Source organism: Peromyscus maniculatus, chromosome 9, assembly GCF_049852395.1.
Source record: "Peromyscus maniculatus bairdii isolate BWxNUB_F1_BW_parent chromosome 9, HU_Pman_BW_mat_3.1, whole genome shotgun sequence".
NCBI classification, from domain to species: domain Eukaryota; kingdom Metazoa; phylum Chordata; class Mammalia; order Rodentia; family Cricetidae; genus Peromyscus; species Peromyscus maniculatus.
Window position 1 is genome coordinate 58,057,451 of NC_134860.1, and position 13,732 is coordinate 58,071,182.

Consider the following 13,732-nt stretch of genomic DNA (forward strand, 5'->3'; position numbering starts at 1 on the left):
ATCACTGCTTATAAAAACACTACGGAAACTGGACTGTGGTCAGGAGGGATTATGCTACCTGTTGTGGTTCTAAAATTCTCAATTAGAACAGTTTATATATTAAATAACTGTGGTAGCTTGTAGCTTCTCTTTATATTTTAGTGTAACCTTCATACAGGAACTCATTACACTATCATCCTTTTATCAAAATATAATAAATTCTAAATTATCCACAAAGAATTGTGAGTGCATTTATAATTAACATGCTTTTATAGACTTACCTTACTAAGTTATGAAACAATTAGAATAATCTGAATTGCTTATGTACACATATAGTCAAAATGCCAAGAGTACAAAGAAATGACAAAAGTTGAGCTGTTTAATTTACAATAAAATGAATTACATTTAAAGAGGTCACTCTCAGGTAAAAAAGATAATGATCAGGAATATATACATATGATCTAGATGTAAACTGGATTTCCAAGGTATATTAGAACTATTTTTTAAAACTTTAATTAAAACTAAGTTGATTTAAACTAATTCTCAAGTTCCCACTTCAGCATTCTGATTGGAACACACAAAACTCCCTGCACTTAGTTTTAGAGCTTTTTTATATCTACTTTCCACAGAGGACAGAATGACTTTTTAAGCTCTGAAGCTAATGCTAGAAAGCAACGACTTTGTTTGGAGAATCCTTTTTGCCAGATGGAACCTTAACTTCCCAAATAGCAGCAGATCCTCTTAGAAATGTGTTCTAGGCTACCATCAGTTCAAATGTAATAACTCAATGAAATATGAGAAAAGGGAAAGTGTACCTCCAAGGTTTGAAGAACCTAAGCCACTTGATTGCAAGCCAGTGCCAATACCTGAGCCGAATGGCGTTCCAAAACTAACTCCCAGAGATGGCTGTGGCCCTGGTATGAAAAAAAAACGGGGAGGGGAAACAAATTTGCCTTACTCTTTCAAGATTAAAGTTCCTATATGAGATTATTTTTAAACTGAACATTGATTACTTTTTAACAAATTCCATGTTAAAACTATGATTTCAAGATGCCTTTCTAACCTAGCTTATCTATCCCAAATGTTTTATCTGAGAAAGAATTTTTAATTAATCTGCTTATAGCTACATAGTTAAGAGGCTTACCACAATGAAAAATGTTCAAAAGTTTAATGTACTAATAGTTTGAAATATTTAATGCATCACAAATTATAGTTTTTATATTTCTAGAATTGTTTTAGTTCTCTCTACTTGTTTTCTGATACAACTATTTGGTGTAATAAGTAAGGTTTTACTTTCCTTTTTTAAAAAACAAGCTCCCAGTATTAGAGTCAAGTCCCAGTGATCAAGAGACTGACACTAACATAGCAAAACTATCATGTTACTTCATAAGTACCCAAAAAATTAGGCATGACTTCTTATGGTATAGAAATGGTATATATAATAGATAAAAAACAAGACAATGCTTTATTTTATTTAATTTATTGTTCATTTTAAAAGCAAACCAATTACACAGTAACATGACAATTCCAACTTGTTCACAAAGTTATTGAGTTCTATCCTTCAGCTCTGCTACATTTCACCACTCATCACCTGATTAATGAGATCAAGAATGAATATTCACAAAGGCACGCGTGTACCTTGACAGACCCAATACATTCAAGACTTCAGAAGCTCCAACATTCATGAAAATGCACCCAAAATCAGAGCCGTGTGTCATCCTCTCCACACTGCCACTTTAGGGATTTTGGCTGAGTTTGTTTGGCAAGAATAGCATCAAACTTACTAGCCCCTCATGGTAACTACTTTTCTTTAGTTTCTAAATTAAGCAGAACACAAAAATCTAAGAACTGTCATTTGATATTGATTTATGGAAACTCCTCAGTAAGCCTCATAGTACAGTCTTAGCCCTGGCCTCTGCACGCAGTGGTTAGTACATCTCAGAGCCAAGGGAATGCCAAAGACACATGCATCTTCAAATTTAACTTCCAAGAAATCAAAGCCTTCACGCTGTCCCATGAAATATGAGGTTTGTCTATTCAAAAGGTAGTGTAAAGTTATAAAGCACAAACAACAACAAATTGAGGAAGGACATTTTGCTACCCTGGGACAGAAACTGGACTTTTCAAATAGCTTCTATCCAGAAAACAGAATAACTAAATAGCAGCCAGAGTTCTTATACTACTGTTACAAAAATAAATTAAAAATATTTTTAAGATTTTACATCCAGTTTGAGATTAATTTCAGAATACAGGCCTGACTAGCAGCTCTTTCCTCAACTGTTTCAACAGGAACAAAAGCTCGCTGACCCCTTTCTCGTGTCTAACAAAAATAACAGAGAGCACATGTCCAGTTTCTTTACATGGGGGACTGTCACACTGTAGCAGGAGGCACTGCTGGTGGAGACGCTAAAGACCAGTGCACACCACAGTCCTCAGCCTTCCACATCGGGAGACATCCCAAGGCATGGTTTGCCATGTGTGGGTCCATTTTTAAGAGCGACAGAACAGTTTCTGCAGTCATCATATTTAGGACATCAGAATGCATCTGACAGTGACAAGACTCCCGTTGCACAATAGATGCGAGATAGTATGAGTTCTCTACCTTCACACAGATTCTGAAGGCAACATCATTTAGAAAACTAGTAGGCAAATGTATAACATTTTAAGTAGTAAGAGCTTATGATAACTTATCTCACACGCCAAAGTGTTAACATATATGATACTCTGGCCACCATATATATTAGTTTCACTATCAGAAAACAGATTCTAAATCCTTCAGGTAGAAGCTATGTAAACAATTCAAGTCACTTTGAAATCTGAACAGTCATTCAATAAGAGGCTCTTAGTTCCACAAGTGAAATCAAATCAATAAATATAAACCAATGATTGCCTAGGGTGAAATTTCCATGTAAAGAAACATTTTACAAAAGTTTCCATGATAAATTCACACAACAAAATCAGGTTTAGCACTGTAATTTATATTTTCTAGAATAAATATTACCTTGTTTTAATGTAAAACTACATTTATAGGAAAAGGACTAAAGTGCTAGAATTTCTTATAATTTTCCAAGGTCACCAAAAATGTCTAATATAATTACCACCATTACTTGTAAGTTACCTTTTAAAATAACAAAAATGCCTTCCCCTGGTAAGAAAAACTAATTCTTGTTACTTCTAATGGGGAATGTTCCTTTGGTTATTAAAGCAACAAAATCACAAATCCACAAGAAACTAAAATGAAATACTTAACATTTCTGATTTAACTCTACACCTTAAATGTCCAAACCTTCACCTAAAGCTAGAAAGCAGGAATTCCTCACAAATGCCTCAGCCCTCCTGAAAAACAGCAGCTAAGTCACAGGAGAAAAGTCTTCTGTAAACATCAACAACTTTTAAGTGTGAAAACACAACAAAAAAATTTAACCTTAGTACACAGATTGAAAAAAAAAATCCATCCTAAATCAAGATCATGTTGAAAAATCCCAATATGAAATCAACTAAGGTTTTCGGGAGGTTTGAGGACCATTTGTGGACAAATGTATATGAACTTATCCATGCACTGATGCTTATTTTATGCATGAATAGCCTACTGGGTTTTCATGAACTCAGCCTTCATAACAAACAGCCACAAATTGAACATGCCTAAGTCCAAACATATATTTGTTTTCATTAAAAGAGAATGGAGGGTTGGGGAGGCAGTTCAGTAATAGAGTATATGCTTATTAGCACATACAAGGTCCTGGGTTCAATCCCAGTACCACCACCACCACCACCACCACCACCACCACCACCACCACCACCACCACCACAAAACAAAACAAACAAACAAAACCAAAAACAATAAGTCATTTAAAATTAAGTCCATCCTTCCACCTCCTAGAAAGACGAGAAAAAAAGCAGCCTAAAAAAAAAAAAGCAACACTCTAAGAAGAGCTATCGTCCTTGTGTCCCTGTTTACACCAATTAAACCAAGAATCCATATGTAAATAAACCAAATACTTTAATAACTCACATCTTTACAATGACTATTGTGTATAAAAACATTATACAAGTTCTGTCCAGTTTCTCTAGATGGTTTTAAATTGGGACTTAGAAGGATTTCATGAAAAGTAAGTACTACATGGGAGTACTTCCCTGGTACAAAACAAAACATAAAAGGGCTTTACTAAATGGGATGCAATTTCTAACATCATTATCCATGTATCTAACAGAACTTCTAAATGTCACAATCCAGTGTCCTAACTAAGAACTAAACTAGCATTTGTAATGGGAGGGTACAGAGTGACTACAGAGTCTGGGAGAAGCTTTCAGGGAAACAAAATGGGGAAAAAAACAGAATGCAAAATTGTAACCTCTGTTGTTTATCAATAGTTCAACAACTTGATACAACCCAAAAGTACAAACACCGTAAGATTACTAAGGTTGATAAATTCCAATTCCTGCTACCTAACTAGAAAGACTTAAGTACACCCTAAAACTACAAGAACACACTAAAAGCAGTTATTTCCCCTGGTTGGGGGACGTGGGGTGTGGTGAGGGGGTAGCCTGGTAAAAGCACAGGCAAAATTAAAGCGCTTGAGCTGAAGCTCCCAAGAATTCCTGCAAGGTTAAACAAATAGTCTCTACATGACACAGAGCAAAGGCCTTTGCTGTCTTCTCTACCTTTGCATTCCACAAACCTACCTCACAGGGACATCCATTTACAGAATAAGCATCTGTGCCCTATAAACTTCTCAAGATTACATAGTCTATACAATTAAAAAAAAAAAAGCCAGGCATGGTGGCACATGCCTTTAATCTCTGCACTCTGGAGACAGAGGCAGATGAATCTCTGGGTTCCAGGGTAGCCAGGATTCACAGAGGAACCCTAGTCTCAAAAACTTAAGAAAAAGAGAAAGCAAAGCACTCTGACAAGTGATTTTGCTTCATATTTAGTTATTTACCATAGAAGAGATTAACTTAGAGCTCAAGAGTTTAGACAGCTCACTTTTCTCGTTTTATTTATTCTCTTGAAAATAAAGTATATTAACACATCTCCAACTCACATTTCTCTGACAACTGAAAAACCACACTATTAGGATTGATACTCCATTACTCCAGAGCAAAGCCTCTCCCCATGAACTGTCTATAGAAGTCTACACTCTAGCCAGCTAGAGAGCTACTAGATAGTGCTTATGGGAAGCACCATTCACACAGATCCAGCCATGGAATGTGGAGGACTGAGCCTAAGTCCATCAGCAACTCTTTACTGATGGCAGGTCAATGCTGTCATTCAAATATGAAGACAGTGACTAGAGCATGCTTCTCTAGTACAGGTGGCCTGAAAGCAACCCAAACATGTATTTTGTTTGGTTTTCACTTTTTAATATTGCAGTTTACTACTGGATTATATAGAATATGTCAGAAAGACATACACTACAGAATAAGTAAGCCTCACTCAAACATTTTTAAATGACCAAGGGCAAAAAGGGAAACTACTAAGACTGCATTTTCTGTCAAACTTGAAACCTTATTTAAAAAAAAAAAAATACCAGGAACAAGACAACTAATCAACTTGCAAAATTCCAAACCAATCACTGAAGAACCACACCACAGAAACACTACAAATGGTGTTCAACGAAGGACTACAGTCCTACATAATGTACAATCCATCTCAAACCTTCTTCCTGACCTTGCTACTGTTCAGTCCATGCTGGAGTTACAAAAACCCAGCATGCATTTCTTCCAATCTGGTTTGGACTTTCAGAGGACCTGTCATTTTGTTTTCAGTCAAAGTACATCCAAATGAACCTATTGACTTTCAACACACCAACAGTCAACAGAAACATACTGCATTCAGAATGCAAGTACTCTGCAATCATTACGTATGAGACGAAGAATGCACCATCTATTATTTTCATACCTAGAAAATGCAATGTATGGGTGGGATTACCTCTGAGTTTAAAACAATAAAGGATACAATCACAACTTGAGAATCTAATGTTTCTCTTAAATATAATTCAGTAGTGAAACACTATGTTCTAAAGGGCATTTAGCAATACAGCAAATAACAGTAACTAAATTCACAATATTCAACATCTGATGTATTAATTATTGCTAGACTACCCTGCCTTTTGTTTCAGGTATGTTTATAATTGTGTCTATCACAATTTTTAGATTTGTATTGGAACAACTATTGATAGAAATTTCGTCAGTGCTCACACAAAAGGAAGACTTATAAAAATGCACATATTGTTCTCTGCATTTGAACAGTAAGAAGCTATAACTTGAATGCATTCAGACCTGTAGCAGGCTGTTGCTGCTGTGTAAGTGTTGCAGCCATGGCAACGGCTGCTGCATTTGGCATGGTGCTGAAAGGAGTAGGTCCAGTAGTAACTCTGGGTGCATTCTGCCACTTCTTGGCTTCCGTTCTCCTGGCTTCAAACACATCTACAGCATCACCCAAAAACATTTTTCTGTAGCTGAGGTACTGTTCTTTAAGCACCTAAAATAATGGGAGGGAAGGAGGAAAGGAGGGAGGGAGGGAAAAGAAATTAAGTTCCCTGTGGAGAGCATGGAATCACATGAACTAAGTTGGCAAAAGTCAAAGACAGTGGCCACGTTATTCACTGCAGTTCCAGGTGAACTACAAACGAGGCTGCTGACAACTGTCGCTGACGTGACAAGGTTGGCCTTGAAAGCTCTGTCACTGCTGTGAATAATGTTGGTTACTACTGTCAGAAATCTTTAAAATACGCACCTAAAATATCCCGGTTGTTACGTAGGCTAAGATTATAGGAAAGCAGAATAATATTTTAATAGATATTACAGTTATCACCTAAGCTTTCCCTTAAGCACCCAGTTTTCTTATAACCTTTAGATGGAAGTACTAAATATATACCAGTTAAATAAACATTTTTAAATGAGTGGGTACCATATGATAAAGGAAGATTTCATACTTTTAGCACAGAAAGCCTGAGGGTATAAGCAGAGCTTTGACTTTGTTAATACTATTTAACTATTTCACAAGATGTACGACTGTATACCCAACTACTCCTTCTCATCCCAAAGATGAGTTTTACAACTCCAGAGTAAGAAAAATTAGCAAGTTACCTAATGCAATATTAAGGCCATTAACCCCATTTCACATTAATTATTAAACATTTTTATTACAGATCTAGCCTAATTATATAGATTTGAAGAGATTTTTTGTATTTCTTACCTTTCTTAAATATTAAACTCTGCCACTATCACAAACACACTTAAAATTTTACTATTACTTACAGTACTTAAAGCTATTATCATCCTTTTATGTGTCTGCTCATTTTTAATACTCCAGTTCCAAGATACTGTTATCAAGGACCAAAGTAGACCTGCTAAGAACTGAATATTTAGAAATGTGACATTAATAGCAGGTGAGGGAAATAAATCTCATTACTATTCTCAAGTCCATTCTTCCTTTCCCTGTGTTCCATAAACATTCCCACACACAATGCAACTTCCCAAAATGAGAAGGGCCCAAGACTTCACAAAAACCTTTTTAAAGGTGGGTAGGGGAGGAACCAACCACATACCTAATACCAGTCATGGTATATATGATGAATAATTAAACTCCCCACTTTGTTAATGTCGCTGGGGTGTGCTGGATAAGGCAGTTCAAGTCTCTTTCAATTGGGTTAACAAAAACAAAGGAACAAAGACAATTTCTTGTGAGACTCACAAAGATGCACAAATCTAAAGCTTGTATGTTTGGCTTGCTCACTCCTTCAGATGAAGATAAATGGTAACATACTTTTCTGGAGAGTTGTTATCCAGGAAATCTGACATAAGCTAGAGTCATTTAAGAGCATGTCTCCGCAACACTGGCTTACTGCCAAGTCTGCCAAGTATTTTCTTGATTAGTTATTGATGTGAGAGGACCTAGACCATCATGATTGGTGCCACCCCTGGCCAGGTGGTCCTGAGTTGTATGAGAAAGCAGGCTGAGCAAGCCATGGGGAGCAAGCCAGTAAGAAAGACTCCTCTATGGCTTCTGCTTCAGTTCTTGCCCTGACTTTCCTCAGTTATGAGTATGACCTGAGATTTCTAAGAGGAAATCAATCCTTTCCTCCCCAGGTTGCTTTTGGTCATGGTGTTATCACACCAACACAAGTCCTAACTGAAACACATAAGAAATCTGATCAGAGTCAAGTCTTTGATTCTTGGAAATGTATTCAAGTAAACAAGAAACAACTAGGGAAGCTGAACCAGGAGCTCCAGGCCTATTTAGACCCTGTCCCAAACAGAAAACAGATTAGAGACTGTAACAGATTATCCAAGTATCAGTTATGGCAATTTCAGCCTATTTTCTGGCCTCATTACCAAAAAGGCTATTTTTCAAAGCAGAGGGAAGGAAGTCCATTGCAGACAACTTTGTGATGAGGCCTGGTATCAGAGGATAACGCAAGATATAACACAGTGAAGGCTTGCCTGTGATGTAGAGTGAGTTCAAGGCTGATCTGTGTAATTTACTAGCTCACAACCATTTATAACTCCAGTTCCAGGGGGAACTGATGCCCTCTTCTAGCCTCCAAAGGCACTAGGGACATACATGGTACACAGGTATGATTGCAGGCAAACACTCATACACATAAAAATAAAGTAACTTTTAAAGAAATTTAAAAATCATCAAAGAAACAAAAGCTCTGAGAGTGGCATAATGATCAAACAATCAGGGGCTGATGATGGCTGAGGTGAATCAGAGGAACCTAGGCACTCCATTATACAATGTTCTACTATTTTGTTTGTTTGGAAACATTCATAATAAAGTAATTTTAAAATCAGCATAAGACATACCTCACACAGAATCACCTTTGCCAATTTAAAATCTTAAAGCAACATTTATCAATGATAAAAGAAAGTCTTATAATCTTCCTTCAGAAATTTTCTTAAAAATGCTTTAGTTTCCAATTTGCTGGTATGTGCTAAAAATTTTTAAATGACCCAGTTTAAAACAGTTAGCTTTTTAAAAACTCCATTACCACGAACCAAGCTGATATGAACATAATGAAATGTCTACATAATTTACTTATTCAGGTTTAGCATCTTTGAATTTTCAAGGTTTTCTAGAGTATACATAACTAAGAACTTAATTTAATTAAACTGCAAAAAGAAAAAGTATACTTTATTTTACATTTCACTTAAATTAAGAGCCATCTGTTTTGCACATTAATAAAAATTTAAAACTAACATTATTACATAAAGATCAAACTAGTGACAAATTATTTCATTTACATTACTCAATATATATTACTTAAATAAACATTATATTATTTGGAAAGAAGGTTTCCTGTACTTAGAAGAAATTGTAACCAAGTTTTCTTTAACTTTATGATAAATAAATATTAATAAAACACACATTAGACTAAGTTGGCATAAAAAAGGATTTACCACTAGGGATGTTTGTTTTTTATAGTTTGTTTTTATATTTATACCGGGAAAGAAGGAAACAATCTGAATGTCAGTTACACAAGCATTACACAAACACACAATCACCTTCTATAAGGTATCAAGAACAGTGATGAAGGAAAATGGCATTGAATCAAAGTTATTCTCAAGGTCCTATTTTAAAGCTTTCATTTTATTTTTCTTTTTAGTTTTTATCAATGAATACATCCGAGTATGATCATGAGTTATGGCCTTTTTACTTACACATCATTTGAGCTCTTTCTGAACGAGCATGGAAATATGTTAGCAGATAAACAAGTATTTGGATTTATATATGCAGACAGGTGAATTGGCAATGAACGCTTACCTTGACATTTTCATGAATAGATTGAAGTTGTGCAGCTAAAGCTACAAATGTTTGATAAATTTTCTGCATAGCCATTGATAAATCTAGAAGAGAAAATTAAGAAACAAATATGTAACAATTAATGTTATTTTTCTACTACTCTGTCCTAGTTTGGGTAGTTAATGTGTAGAAGGAAAAGCCTCTATCAATGTTCTTTACACTAAAGAAGACAGGAGGCTAAGAAGACAGAGAAGGCCATTTCCATCAGTGACCTGGAAAGGAAGGGGACATTCTAGACAGTCCCCTGTCACAACAGTAACGACTTACAGTAAAGCATTCTACATTTCCAGGGAACCAAGACTTACCAAAGACTTTCTAGGAAATTTTCTTAAAGCAGCTTAAGATAAGCACTAGCAGTTGTTTGCACATCTGTTACACAAGTTTAACTGCTCATCAATAACATAATGGTGCCATCACAAAATTGTCATAGTAGGGATGTTACCTTGAGGGGTTATATGTGAATTGTTTGCTTGAGTGGCAAGATGATTTTCTAGTTCTTCAATCTGCTGCCTGTACTGCTGAAGCTGTACCTCAAACTGCTGAACCAAGACTCTGAAGTAGCTATAAAAAGTTACATCAAATATTTAAAACATTATTTCCTTTATACTTAAAATACAAATAAGTAATTGTCCTCTTTTAAATGGGGCTTTCAATTTAGGATGAAGATATAATTTACAGTTATCACTGAAGCAAACTCCCAAGCACTGAATAATATTGAAGTATCATGATTCCAATCATGGAGGACAAATTATACAAAGTAACTTCATAGTCTTTAGAAAAAGCAAGGTCATCCACAATAATTTAGGACTTAACTATGACAAACAGATAGAGATTAAGGAAAATTACAAACAAATACAATCTAATCCTACAACAGAATCCTAGGAGGTTGAAAATGTACATGAATGGGGAGGAGGTGAATCAGTAAAATTCTAATAAGTTGTTGTAGTTAAAAACATTTCGCCGGGCGGTGGTGGTGTACACCTTTAATCCCAGCACTCGAGAGGCAGAGGCAGGCAGATCTCTGTGAGTTCAAGGCCAACCTGGTCTACAGAGTGAGTTCCAGGACAGCCAGGGCTACATTCAGAAACTCTGTCTCAAAAAAAAAAAACAAGACAACCACCCAAAAAAAAAACATTTTATTAATGCTAGCTTCCTATCATTGATAATTATACTATAGCTCTACAATATGTTAATGTTAGGGACAGTGAAGTAAGGAATTTATGCAAATTTTTGTGCTACTATTTTTACAAGTTTTCTGGAAGTCTAAAGTTTAAAAAGTTAAATAAAGTGCAACTATCACTAAATTTTACAATCAAGTACTTAACAGTTTTTAGAATAATAAGGGAAATTGTGTTTGTTTTGTTTGGTTTCTGAAATGGGTAACAGATGGGAGGGCAGTTTAGTAGTAAGGCACTTACTTGCCAGGGAAAGGAGGCAAATGGGACAGAGAGGAGGGGAAGAGAGGGGAGAGGGGAGGGGAGGGAAAAGGAGAGAGGAGGGGAGTTTGAAAGCTTTTGGCAACATGAACTGTGCTGTTGGTATGAAAAAGGCAAGGTAGAGCTGGGCGGTGGTGGCTCACGCCTTTAATCCCAGCACTCAGGAGGCAGAGGCAGGTGGATCTCTGTGAGTTCGAGGCCAGCCTGGTCTACAGAGTGAGATCCAGGACAGGCACCAAAACTACACAGAGAAACCCTGTCTCGATAAAGCCAAACAAACAAACAAAAATCCAGTTAAGCCTTCTCATGTAGCAAATGAAAAATTCTGTGTACGATTATTGCTCTGCAGTCTTAAAATGAAAAAAACGTTTAAAAAAGAAAAAAAAAATCCAGTAACTTACTCAGCAGGAGCTGTATTTTCATGTTGAAGTCCAGGTGGTGTTTTCTGGGTTCTTAAAGCTATCTCAGCATTCTTTAACTCCTAATACACCAGAGATTTAGAAACACATATAGGAAACAAACAAACAAAACAGCAAGGTAAGAGTTAGGCTAGTACAAACTATTTCTGGACTGAGAAGTCAAACAACTGGGAAACAGGGAATAGAACAAGCTGCTTTACACGTTGCTGAAACTTCTTTCTAAAGAAGACAAATTAAACTTTCAATAAATTTATGATAAAATCAATGAACTACTGATTTTTTGAAGAACTATGCATAAAATTCTGCAAATTTATAAAATGAATTCAACCACAGTGAAAAGAATGTTACTGCTTTAGAATCTTCATGATGCAACTGTGGAAAGCACTATTTTAGGAAAGGCAAGCAAGCAGAATTAAGTAGAGGCCGGCATCAGCAGGGATTACATCTGGGTAGCCAACCACTATACACTCCACCATTCAAGGCTTTACTCACGCCATCCTGTCCCTTGGTAACCCTGTGAAACAGCTGCTTCTCTCTTACATGAGGAAGTGGGGCCACACATATGTTACTGCCTAATACACCACAAGTTAAGTCTGAGAGCTGAATGCCGGTCCTCTACTCTTCCTCAATGTCATCTTACCTTCTATCCAATGAGTCCTTAGGACTAGTATTCTGTTTTAACACTTATACCCCACATTCTTGTCATTCCACTGTTTTTTTTCTTTTTTGTGCGGTTTTTTTGACACAAGGTTTCTCTGCATAACAGCCCTGGCTGTCCTGGAACTCGCTCTGTAGACCAGGCTGGCCATGAACTCACAGAGATCCACCTGTCTCTGCCTTGCAAGTGCTGGGATTAAAGCCATGTGCCACCACTGTCTGGCTACTCCCCCCCTCTCTTTTAATTAACTTGTTTTTTTTTTAAAGAAGTATCTTAAATTTATGCTCCTAATAGTAACTTTTTCCCTTATTAAACTACCAAGCTGTTAAGTCTAACTGGCTCTCTGTACCATTTTACTTTTTGTTTGTTTTTAAGACAATGCCCTATTATGTAACCCAGATTAGCTTTAACTCATAATCCCCCTGCCTCAGTCTCCTAAGTCACTACACCTCCTACAACACTAACCCTGCCTGGCACTGCCTTTTTACCCTTGGTCTCTACCACCTCAGCACCTCTCACTCCTTACTTAAGAGAGCATGGTTCTTGACAAGCATTCTGCAGGAAGAAGCTGCTAGCAGGTCTTCTCACACACCCATGTCATACTCCTGGCCATCATCACCCCTTCTCTTTCCTGAGCACAAGCCCTTGTAACACTTATACACCTTCAAGAACCAAACATATCACACATTAGACTAATGGTAAAAGTGTCAATTTGAGCCCTTTGATCCAAACACATTATGTTTCACTGATTTGAGGGTTTTGTTTTGTTTGTTTTTTGTTTGTCATTTTAACACAATTAGTGTTTTGGTTCCCTAAAACCCAAAATCTCTTTTTTATCTCAAATTGACTTAACAATTCTGCTACATACAAATACCACACATTTATAGATGGAAATATCCAGTTTTAGAATTATAGTGAATCCAAGTATAGTGTTGGGTTCAATGATGGCTGTTCTTGGTTGTGAACTTGACTGCATCAGGAATTAACTAAAACCCTCAGATGTGTGAGGGATTTTTTTTCTTAATGGAATCATGTGAAGTAGAAAACCCATTTTTAACCCAGACCTGAGAGGTGGGAAGACCCACCTTTAATCTGGGCCACACCTGCTATCAGCCTATATAAAAGACATGGGAGAAGGAAGCCTGCTTTCTTTGCTTGCTCGCTCTCACTGTCATTGGTAAGTCCATTCATTCCTTCATGGGCATTACAGCCTACTCTGGGATTCCAGCATATACTGAGACCAGCTGAGACATCTAGCCTCATGGACTTAACAACTAACAAATTCTTGGATCTCTGGTAGATAGATAGACAGCCATCACTGGACAAGTGAGAGCACAGCTTGCAAGTCATTCTAATAAGTCTCCCCCCCCCTCCATATATATATATATACACACACACACACATATATATTTACAGGATGTATACACAC

At 36.6% G+C, this 13,732-nt stretch overlaps 1 protein-coding gene across 2 annotated transcripts in view; it reads right to left on the reverse strand.

Moving 5' to 3' along the window:
* Positions 1-13,732, reverse strand: part of Nup58 (nucleoporin 58) — a 54,452-nt gene that overhangs the window by 23,461 nt on the left and 17,259 nt on the right. For both annotated transcript variants that reach the window (XM_042284957.2, XM_042284956.2), the window contains exons 9-13: positions 11,628-11,707; positions 10,233-10,351; positions 9,752-9,834; positions 6,262-6,463; positions 795-893 (exon numbers count right to left, since the gene is read on the reverse strand). In XM_042284957.2, coding sequence (XP_042140891.1) covers positions 795-893; positions 6,262-6,463; positions 9,752-9,834; positions 10,233-10,351; positions 11,628-11,707 — 583 coding nt within the window. The remainder of the gene's footprint in view (positions 1-794; positions 894-6,261; positions 6,464-9,751; positions 9,835-10,232; positions 10,352-11,627; positions 11,708-13,732) is intronic.